General features: G+C 41.7%; 1 protein-coding gene across 1 annotated transcript in view; it reads right to left on the reverse strand.

Moving 5' to 3' along the window:
* The window catches only part of DNAJC8 (DnaJ heat shock protein family (Hsp40) member C8), a 62695-nt gene that overhangs the window by 36728 nt on the left and 13933 nt on the right, over positions 1 to 12034 (reverse strand). Inside the window, exon 3 of the mRNA XM_007935818.1 lies at positions 641 to 664. Within this exon, the coding sequence (XP_007934009.1) occupies positions 641 to 664 (24 nt within the window). The remainder of the gene's footprint in view (positions 1 to 640; positions 665 to 12034) is intronic.

Here is a 12034-nt window from a genome sequence, read left to right on the forward strand (position 1 = left end):
GTTCCCCTTTTCTTTGTTGAAGAGGGTCTGCACAGTCTTTCTGCATGTTCCACCATCTTACTGGAACCTGTATCTATAATTTACATAGTCCAATAGCACTCATCCCAGAGTGAACACCAGAATAACCTGTGGAAACTGGAGAATAATTCCTGGGGCCCATTCTAGGAAAGCCTGATCCCACCTCAGTAGAACTTCAGTAGGGTCATATGGAAGGAATATCTGTTATTTTTTGAGCAACACTGTTTTATTTTTATTTTATTTATTTATTTGGCTTTAATAAACAATTTTCCCACTGTTTGGGAGGCTAGAAGTCTGAATTCAGGGTGCAGGCTCCAGAAGGCTTTCCTTTTCTGTTAGCTCTGGAGGAAGGTCCTTGTCTCTCCTGAGCATCTACTCCTGGGTGATCTTCATGTGGCTTTATATCTCTCTTCCCCCATCTGCTTACTCCCTTGCTTGTTTAATCTCTTTTGTATCTCAAAAGAGACTGACTGAGCAAGAAAAGGGTTTCACACAAAAAAGGAAATATTCTTTGATGGTTACCAGGGGTAGGTGGGGAAGGGAGGGTAAATCACTAACTAGAGGATTAAGGCAAATAAAAAATCTTACAGCTCTATGTAGATATAAAAGCAGATCTTTGAACCAGTTCTTTCTGGTTCAGTCATGACTGACATAGCTAAATGGAATGGAATACATGTGTAAAATGTAGGTGAACGATAACAGTAACTGTAACAGAGAAAATTACAAGTCAACACCCTATGAGAAACTTAATCTCTCGCTTAGAAAACAAAGGCAGCTGCATATTGCCTAACAACCAAATCTCTTGACTGGCAGAGTCAGAAACACTGATGCCCCGCTCAACCATGCCTACCATGCTTTGAATGTATTTGAATCTATGCCATTCCCCACAGTCCTGCTACATTATGATCTCCTGTGCCAGGCTCCTGAAAGGGCTCACAACTCCTCTACTAAGTCTCCCATTCCAGGGCTTCAGTCGGTACTTTTTCCTATTCTGGTTACTGTTCCAGTTTTGCTTTCCTGGCCATGACTGAACCAGTTTGACCTGGTTTGATATCCTGCATGAAAATAGTTTAAAACATCAGTTATATAGCCAGAATTCAGAGAGCTATTAGCATAACCCTCCCCCCAAAAAAGAGACTGACTCAAGATCCCCCCTACACTAATCCTGCCTCATTAACATAACAAAGACAATCAGTTCCTAAATGGGATTATAACCACCACAGGCTAGGCTAGCATTTATAACACATATTTTTTTGAGGGTATAATTCAACCCTTAACACTCATATTTCCTCACACTGCACTGTTTTATATAAAAAAATGTATGTCTTTCTTACTTGGAGGGGGATCTCTGTAGGAGATCCTGGACAGAGTGGGAGATAGAAAGGCTGTGTATGCACAGGGAGATAGCTCAGGGGGCAGGAGTGCATGGAGGGTAGGACACAGGAAAGAGGTAACTATGGGGAAGAAGTGGGAGGAGAACTGCTGCACTGTGGGAAATTATAGTCAACATCATGAGACAAACTGTATGGGAGCTGCTGTATGAAAAGTGAATTTGTTCTGTAAACTTTCACCCAAATCACAATAAAAATTAAATAGATATAGATATAGATGTATGTATGTATGTACGTGTATCTTTCTTAAAATGAGAAATAGAGAAATATATTGAGTCTCCATACATGATCATGTACTTATTTTTGGAAATGAATAGTGGAGATTACAAGTACTATTAAAAAAAATGTGCTGATGATTTGGAGCAACACTATTTTAAACAAATAAATTTGGTGATTCTTCTTCAACACTGGGTGTGTGTGTGTACTTTTTTTAAAAAATTTTTTTGTGATTTAGGTGAAAAGTTTACAGAGCAAATTCATTTTCTATACATCAGTTCACACACATTTTGTTTCATGTCACTGACTGTAATCCCCACAATGTAACAGCTCTCTTCCCCTTTCCTCCCTGTAGCTACCTCTTCTGTGTCCTTCTTTCCTATGCATTCCTGCCCCTTGAGCTCTCTCTCTATGCACATACTAGCCTTCTGTTCTCTCATGACTGATTATTCTAAGGACTGTATCTATCTGGTATAAATGTTCACCCTACATGCCTGTCTATTGTTTGGCTAGAAGCCACAGGAGTGAGTTCAATTCCAGGCCTGAAGGGTAACTAGGAGCCATAGTCTCAGGGGGTCTCCCCAAGTAAACCTGGTCTTTTTTTCCTGACTTTGAGTTTTGTTTCACATTGTTCTCCCACTGTATCCAGTATCTCCTGCACGATCCCTTTCTGAGTGGTTGACAGTGAGTGGTAGCTGGGTACCATCTAATTCTTCTGGTCTCATGGCTGAGGTTCTCATGGTCCACTAGTCCCCTGGACTAATTGTTTCCATGTGTCTTTGGTTTTCTTCATTCTTCTTTGCTCTAACACTGGATATCTTGATACTGACATTCTTCGGCAAAGATTCTATCTCCATCACCACAAATACACTCATTCAGCAAATGTTTATATAGTGGCTACTACCTGCTGAACATACTGCTGTGTACTAGCAATGCAAAGTTAAATGTTGTTGTTGTTATGTGCCATGGAGTTGGACTCAACTCATAGTGAGTGACCTTTCCTTGGGTTTCTGAGGTGGTATCACTATGGAAATAGATTGCCCAACCTTCTTTCCAAGGAGCGGCTGGTGGGTTTGCACCACCAGTCTTCTGGTTAGCCAGTCAAATGCCTTAGCCACTACACTATCAGAGCTCCTAAAGTTAAATAAGGAAAAGCTATTTTTAAAGTTCACCATACAATAAGTGCTTTTTTAGGAAGAGAATGATAAGAAATAACAATTGAGCAGATGATATCATATGCAGTCAAATGATTCAACATCTATCTACTGTTTATTTGGTATTCAAGGCAGAGGAAAGTACTGGAAGGGTAAAGGGTGAGAAGGGTTTACTTGTGATACAGAAGAGCAGGTGCCACTTCAGAGCCACAGAATCATAATCAACATTCTAAGTTGTATGCACATTATAGTTTGAGATGCACTGATGAAGAATGATGACAGGGTTAGAAATAAACATATTCCAAAGGTAGCAGAACTGAGGATCAGTTATTAAAAGTAAAGAAAAAAAATTAAAGTTAAGTCTTGCAATAATAAATATTTAACGGAGAAAAAAACTGAAATGTTTTATCTCTAAACTTAGATGCTTTATAGGGTCTTAGAAAATCCTGGTAAGAAGTAATGTTAAGATTTATAGTAAGCTTTCAAAATGTTCAAACAGCCCAACTACAGCAGCAACTGGCAGGCAACAAAGCAGAATCACTGCTGCATCCCATCGATTTTTGGAGATTACAACAGAAGCACACCCATTCTCAAATGCTAGGCATACAATCGAGAGTGAGGGCGAAGGAAGAATAACCACTTCAAAATAAAGAATTTTCAAGAGTCAGTGCACTCCTTCTTATCTCTCCACAAGGAAGAAAGGAACTGAGAAAGAGTCACTCAAGAGGAAGAGTGAAGCCAAGTAAGATTTACAGATGAGAGACCCTAGGGAGCAGTGAATTTACGTTACTGGGTGAAGAACAACTCAGAAAAAGAGGGTAAGAATGGTTGTACAACTCGAAGAATTTACCATAATCATTGTCACAGAACTGCACCATGTGGAAATGGTCAAATTGGTATATGCCTTCCTGTGTATATTCTCAACAACAACAACAAAAGATTTACAGACGAGAGATGAGAGAAGATAACTATGTACATACAAAAATACTCAGAAAACTCATTCTGGGGAACAGGAATTTATTGGAGCAAACCAAAGTCCAACAAATTCTAAAGGCATCCAAAATGAATGAGATAGATGAAAATCCTCCCATTTTCACACACAAAAAAAAGCCTCCAATAAAGCTATATATATATTTTAAAAAACCTCACTGCTGTCGAGTTAATTCAACTCATAGCGATTCCTCCTTGAGCTTCCAAGGCATTATCTCTATGGAAGCAGATTGCCCAATCTTCCTTCCGAGGAGTGGCTAGTGGGTTTGAACTGCCAGCCTTCTGGTTAGCAGTCAAATATCTTTATCATACCAATGTAAACCTTGAGTGGATCCTGAATTTAAAAATTAAACAGCTATAAAGGAGATTTCTGGGATAACTGCGGCTGTTTTCTAAGAACTGTATACTAGATGTTACTAAAATAACGTTTTTCCTGGTGTGGTAATGGTGTTACAGTTATGTGCGACGGTGTTCTTGCTTTGGGGAGATGAAAGCTAAAGTATTTAGGCATAGTAGGGTAGAATGGCTGCAGCCTACTTTCAAAGGATTTGGCAATAAGGAAGAGGGTATGAAAACACACACACTACACAGTTATTTTTCCAAGAGTTAATCAGATGTGCACTGACCACTGGCAACAAATATTCAGAGTGGATTCAAAACTAATCCAACCCTTTTTCTGTCTTTTAAAGAGCTGGGGTGGGGGTGCCCATGAAACACAGTGAAGACTATGGGCCTATACCTGATGATTTATACACTTCCACACAAACTTACTGAGCACCTAGGATTGCCAGGTATTATACTCACTACTGTTCATATGGAATTTAAAGTCCAGCAGGAAAGGGAAAGACAAGTAACAAGTAATTCTGACTTAATGATGAATGCCTGTTAACAAAATGGCTCTAAGGAAGCACACAGTCTGTTCAGATTCTTCGAAGGTTTTGTCCACTCATTCAAAATGCATCTCCTGAACCTCTATTATATCTCAGGCTTTGGGTATATAGCAATGAGAAACCCAGTCTTGCACCTCACACAGGAACAAAAATATTAGAAGCTCTGGTGGCAAAGTGCCTAAGGCATTGACTACTAACCAGAAGGCTGGCGGTTCAAACTGACCAGCCACTCCTTAAAAGGAAGACTGGGCAATCTACTTCCATAGAGATACTGCCTCAGAAACCCAAGGAAGGGTCACTATGAGTCGGAACTGACTCAATGGTGGTGAGTTTGGTTTTTTGGTTTATGGCATTCATATAAGTTCCTGAACTGAGATCAACTATAATAGTGATCCCTTTTGGGACCTTCTGCTTAGAATAGAAATCCAGTCTCAGGTCACACCTGAACTCTCTGACCTAGTAATAATAATGTGCAAGTTCCACAGTTCTGTGAGACAAACTATCCAAGGTACTGAACAAGATAAACAGAAAACAGACTATGTGGGGTTGCCTCCTGGGAACATACAAATTAAATTTAAGAAGAAAAGAAAGAAATCTGTTCGAACGGGGCAGGACTGACCAGAGAGCACAGGTTCATCGCAGCTTAAGGAGGTGGTAGAGGGCTCCTGACCTAAGAACTATAGGATGCAAAAGAGAGATGGATGGTCAGAAGAGACCATGACCTAAAGAAGGATACCTTGCTTGGTAAAGTAGAGGGTCAGCGAAAAAGGAGAAAACCCTCAAAGAGATGGATTGACACAGTGGTTGCAATGATGGGCTCAGGTATAGCAAGGATTATGAGCATGGTACATGACTGGGCATTGTTTCGTTCTGTTGTACATAGGTTCGCTATGAGTCAGACCCAACTACACAGCATCTGAAAACAACAAACAAGAAGGAAGGGAAAAAATAGATGGGATATAATGAATAAAAACAGAATACAAATGAGGGAGTCAAGCTTAAAAGTATTTAAAATTATGCCCATATATGAATAAAAACTAGAAAGTGAGAAAATTAAAAAAAAAAAAAGAGAGAGAGAAATGGTTGCACGATGGCTAAAGGTTGGAAATGTGTCCGAATAGGGATCTGCAGAGATGGAGGAATTAAAGGGGGAAGAAAAAAGTCCCCTGGGTAATATTAGGAGCCCTGATGGCACAGTGATGAAAGTACTCAGCCGCTAAACAAAAGGTCAGTGGTTTAAACCCACCAGCTGCTCCACAGGAGAAAGATGTAGCAGTCTTCTTTCATAAAGATTTACAACCTTAGGAACCCCATGGGGCAGTCCTACTCTGTCCTATGGAGTCAGAATTAACTTGGTAGCAGTGAGTTTGGCTTCTTGGTTTGAGTAAGGATTCATGTAATTAGAGCCCTCAGATTCCCAATCTAATTTCCCCTTTTGTCTACCTGCTACTCAGTAATACCACCACTTGTGTGTCAGTTTGTCACACTGTGGTGACTTGCATATTGCTATGATGCTGGAAGCTATGTCACCGGTATTTTAAATACCAGCAGGGCCACCCATGATGGACTGGTTTTCAGAGGAACTTTCAGACTAACACAGACTAGGAAGAAGTGAGAAGCAGTCCACTTTAGCCACTAAAAACCTTATGAATAGCAATGAAACATTGTCAGATACAGTGCCAGAAGAAGAGCTCTCTCAGGTTGGAAAGTACTTAAAACAAAACAGTAAAGTACAAAAAAGTGGTGTATATTGGGTGGATAGATCAGTTGACAGGTTGAATCATTAGGTATGTCTGGGGGGGAGTGTGCCCATGACCATGTATAGGGTTGGCAGACAATGTTTCTACAAGCATATTTGTACATTCTATAAGAATTTCCAGGTATACAGTAGAGCTGACAAGGGACAAGGTTGTAATCACTTCTTAGCCACAGCCAGCTACCCAGAGGGAGTGAGTAGTGGGACCTGTGGGGTCAGGACCATAGTCACAGGGGACATCAAGCTCAATTGGCATAACATACTACACAAAAACATTGTTCCACATCCTACTTTGGTGAGTAGCGACTGGGATCTTAAAAGCTAGCAAGGAGCCATCTAGATGCAACAATGGGTCTCTCCTTGTCCAGAGTGAAGAAAGATGAAGAAAACCAAAGATTCATGGAAACAATGAGATCAAAAGAACTAGATGGTGCCCAACTACCAATGTCAACCACTTGGGAGGGGGATCTACGTAGGAGATCCTGGATCGAGAGAGAGAACAATGCAGAACAAAACTCAAAATCATAAAAAAAAAAAAAAACAGGACCAGCTTTGCTGGTCTGATAGAGCCTGGTGGAACCCTAAAGACTATGGCCCCTAGCTGCCCTTCAGGTCTGGAACCCACTCCCATAGCTTACAGCCAAACAAAAGGCATATGGGCTGAACATTTACATTAAGTAGATATACTCCTTGGAGAGATCAATCATGGGAGAACAGAAGAGCTGTGTATGCACAGGGAGACAGCTCAGGGGGCAGGAGTCATGGGAGGGAAGGACACAGGGAAGAGGTAACTGGGGAGGAAGTGGGAAGAGAGCTGTTGCATTGTGGAAAACTGCAATGTCATGAGACAAAGTGTATGTGAACTGCTGCATGGAAAATGAATTTGAAATGTAAACTTCCACCCAAATCACAATAAAAATTAAAAAAAGAAAAGTGGTATATAGAAGACTAATCAAATGTTAGTTGATAGTTGGGAAGACAGCTATTACTGCATTACCTCTCCTTACTCAAGGAGCTCTGGTGGCATAATGCCTAAGGCATTTGACTGCTAACCAGAAGGCTGGCAGTTCAAACCCATCAGGAAGGAAGATTGGACAATCTAATTCCATAAAGATTTACCACCTCGGAAACCCAAGGAGGGGTCACTATGAGTCGGAATCGACTCGATGGCAGTGAGTTTGCTTTTTTGGTTTCTTCCTTACTCAAAAAGCCCAATCTGCTCACTTTTGTAGAAACAATCTGATTCATAAGTAGATTTCTCAATAGTTCTTGAAGAAAAACAGAAGCTATTAATTTCCTAAATAGCTAAGAACAGCTAACTTGGTAAGACAATGACATTCACATCCATAAATTAGCTGGTACACTTCTATGAAACAGAAAAGAAAAAAGTTCTAATGGACTTTTGAACTCTGCCCACTCACACACAGCCTCACACCTTTCTGGGTGTGGCAACCTCACCATATCTTCACATATTCAAACACACTTCGTATGGTCAGAACAAGAGGTAGGAGTGATGAGTTACACTTCCAGAACCGTATTAACTAGGAGTGAATTAAAATCATAGCCTTTATAACTGGTCCCCAACATTGTTACTTCTTGTCAATCAGATCTCCACAGAAGACACTAATTACCTTAACAAACAGGAAATACAGTTAAGTTATATCATCATATGTTGTCCCCTTTTCATGATACTATGATCAATTTAAAAGTATGCCTAAATATAAAGAATACATCATCAGATTCTTAAACAAAGTAGGTATCTACTCTGGGTGGGAAGCTGAGATGGCCAAGAGCAGAATGTCAGAACCCAACTGGGATAAAATGTGGGTGACCACAGGGGAACAGTGGGAGTTACAAGATGCTAGAGCCCAAACAGGGTGAGAAAAATATCCACACAGAAGGATAGCCTGACATGGGGCTCCAGTGTGGGTTAAGGCTGGCATCCTCATGGACAGGTAGCCTGGCAAAGAGTACTGGTGTCTAAGCAGTGTGAGGATGTCAATATGGGAGGGAAACCTGGTGCAGGATGTCAGAGCCCAAAGAGTTGAAGAAGGTATCCCCTGTGGAAGTGCAGCCCAGAACAGTGAGGAGTGTGTCCACAAAGAACAGTGGCCTAGCACAGGGCATAAGAGCTCAAGTGAGGCAAAAAGGACAACCCCTACAAGCAGAGTAGGGAGAGCATTTGTGTAGCTATATGGCCAGACAAAGGGAGCTGGAACCTGAGCAGAGGGAAGGAGGTGACCTGGTGTGGAGTCAGAGCCCAAGCAGGATGAGGGCCTCTACAGAGGAAAGCAGTCAACACAGACTGGGTAAGACAAAGCAGGGTAAGGAGGACACCCTGGGAAGGATCAGTGAGGGATGCTGGAGCCTAAGAAGAACATGAATAGAAAAGCATCGAGAGGGTGGGAGGCACAGCCGTGGGTTGGGAGCTAGAGCAAGTTGAGAAAAGTTCTCACAGAGAGGGGTGGCCTGGCATGAGAGTTGAATTCAGGCATGCTAGGAAGTTTCTGTGCAGTGAGACAACCTGATGTGGAATGTCACAGTAAAGTGGGGTAAGGAGGGTATTCACATGACAAAATGAATGGCATTTGGAGACTGGTTGCATACAAGGACATTGATCAAGTAATTAAATGTATTAAAGGTAACGAAAGCCAGGTATCTATCAGAGAAGGGAGTTACAAATATGGAAAGGAAGAAACCAGCATAAACTCTGTGGTGCTAGACCGAAATTGGATACACACACACACACACACACACACACACCCTTTAGTTCTATCTATCAATAGGTCCTGGAAGCAGTGACACCCAATAGCAATGAGTCTACCTTGGACCCAAATCTTGATTTCTATATATCATTATCATTCTTAAATAAAGAAAATCAGGCCTCTTTAATGATGTCAGTGGTTATGTCAGTTAATTCTAATAGGGTTACGGAAAATACAAAAGAGCTATATCTTGGTTTCTATACACCCTTCTCCACTGAAAAAAAACAAGCTCCTTGGTGAAATAAATGATTCCAGACTGGGTTAGGAAAAGTGCCTACTCTTCAAAGAATGATGAAGACATGTCACGAAGACACAGAAACTACCTTGAAAGGAAATCCTGGCCAAAACTGGGACAATTTCCCCATCAAAATAAATAATGATGAAATAGAACCTATTGAATAAAATAGGAAAACCTTAAATTCATACTTACAACTAAATGAGTAAATTGAAAGTTCAATGAGGAACAAGATATTTGCAAAGAACCAAAATACCTCCTCTTAAAATACTTATTAATTACAAAGGAGGATGGCTTTACAGAGAAATCTAGCAGACATCTCTTTAAGTGATCAACATCATTTGAAACAGGATAAATTCAGGGCTTCAACAGGTTTATAACAATTCAGTGACTGCTGATGAAGCAAAACTGGAACAGATTTGAATTTTTCAAATATGGGTGAAGTGGACTGATAATCAAAACAAGACAAATTATGGGTCAAAGCCCCAGAATGGGTGCAGTATAATAAATTAGATGGTGTGACTTTACTAGGTGTACAAAAAAAACAAAACAAACTCACTGCCATCAAGTTGGATCCAACTTACAGAGACCCCTCCTTGGGTCTCCGAGGCAGTATCACTACAGGAGTAGATTGCCCAAACTTCCTTCCTAGCCGTAGTCTCCGTAAACTCTGTGGTAGAATTTGCCATGAGCAACTGATTAGCTCCTGATTGTGAAAGTTATCCAGCTGGGGTATTTCTGATGGGAGTAGCAAGAAGTAATTTTCTGGGAAGTTCACACTCTGTCAGCTGTGTAGAACTCTGATGTTAGAATTGGTTGGTTCTGGCCACTCCACCAGGCTCAAAAGGAGCCCTCCTAGAGGCAGAAGGAGTCTCTCTGGCTGCCAGCTGAGAAAGACAGTGCTGCTGAGAGACACGCACTACTGAGAGAAACGCGCTGCTGAGAGACATGCTGTCGAGAGAGAGACGTGCTACAGAGAGAGACAAACGGTAGGCTGAGAGACGGCCAGCTGAGAGAGAGTGAGTGTGTACCCAAACATGAATTATAGCCTGTTGCTTCCCTAATAAACCCATAAACTGTGAGTTCTGTGTGGCTACTGCAGCAAATTACTAAACCCAGCAGAGAAGAGATGGGTGCCACAGGAGGAATGGTTGGTGACAAGGTTAGTAAGAGGGTTGGAGGGTTGTGGCATGTCTGGCCTCATAAGAACATATAAGAACACTTGGGCTGTTGATAGTGATTCTGTCCTCCTCTTGTGTAGTCAAGAGGTCAAAAGTTGCCGCTCCCTGCCCCTTTAGCAAGGGGAGACTCCAAAGAGAGACAGTGAGCCCTTTCAGGAGGCTGATGCAGATCGGATTACTGACAGGACTGTGGAGAGCAACATATATTCAAAGCAGCAGTCAGTTGCCATGAAGCTGGGCATCACTGTTTCTAACTCTGCCAGTCCAGAAATACAGTAGCTAAGCAACGTACATGCAGCTCTTGTTTTCTAAGAGGGAGATAAAGCTTCCAGCTGGGTGTCAACCTTCACTTTTTCCCATTCCAACTTTTGCTCCAGTTCACCCACATTTTACAAGTTCAGGTCCATTCCAGTCTCACTTTGTCAGCCATGACTAATCAGGGAATAATCAGTTCAAAGCCCTGGATAAATCAAAATCATGTACTATCTTACATGTTGCAAAAAGAATGCAGCATCACTTTTGCAAAATTCCTGCCAACAATGCATAAACTCAATCTAATAGGCGGAGACATTCACATAAACCCAAGTTGAGAGACCCTCTCAAAATAACTGGTCTGTACGATGTTTCTACAAGCGTATTTGTATGTGCTGTAAGAGTGTTCAGGTGGATCGCTGACAAGGGGCAAGGTTGTGGTGGCTTCTTGGGCACACCCAGCTACCCAGAGGAAGTAAGTAGTTGGACCTGTGTGCTCAGGACCATGGTCGCAGGAGACATCAAGATCAATTGGCATAACATGCTACACAAAAACATTGTTCTACATCCTACTTCGCTAAGTAGCGACTGGGATCTTAAAAGCTTGCAAGCAGCCTTCTAGAGGCAACGATAGGTCTCTCCTTGTCCAGAGTAAAGAAAAATGAAGAAAACCAAAGACACATGCAAACAATTAGGCCAAAGGACCGGCAGACCATGGGATCTTCAGCCTACATGACCATGAGACCAGAAGAACTAGATGGTGCCTGTCAATCACGTGGAGAGGAGACAGGTACAGAAGATTCTGAACAGAGTGAGAGAACAATGTGCAATAAAATTCAATACCATAAAGACCAAGTTTGCTGGTCTGATGGAGCCTGTTGAGACCTCTGAGACTATGGATCCTAGTTACCTTTCAAGTCTGGAATTAAACTCACTCCTGTGGCTTCCAGCAAATAGACAGACATATAGGCTGAATATTTACATCAGGTACATATACTACTTGAAGCAATTGATCATGGGAGAGGAGAAGGGCAGTGTTTGCACAGGGAGACAGCTCAGGGGATGGGAGTGCATGGAAGAGAAGGACACAGGGAAGAGGTAACTATGGGGAGGAAGTGGGAGGGGAGCTGCTACACTGTGGGGAACTGCAGTCAATGTCATGAGACAAAATGTGTATGAACTACTG

This window comes from Orycteropus afer, unplaced genomic scaffold, assembly GCF_000298275.1.
Source record: "Orycteropus afer afer isolate SDZICR_OR568_19922 unplaced genomic scaffold, OryAfe1.0 scaffold00031, whole genome shotgun sequence".
In the NCBI taxonomy this organism is placed as follows: Eukaryota; Metazoa; Chordata; class Mammalia; order Tubulidentata; family Orycteropodidae; genus Orycteropus; species Orycteropus afer.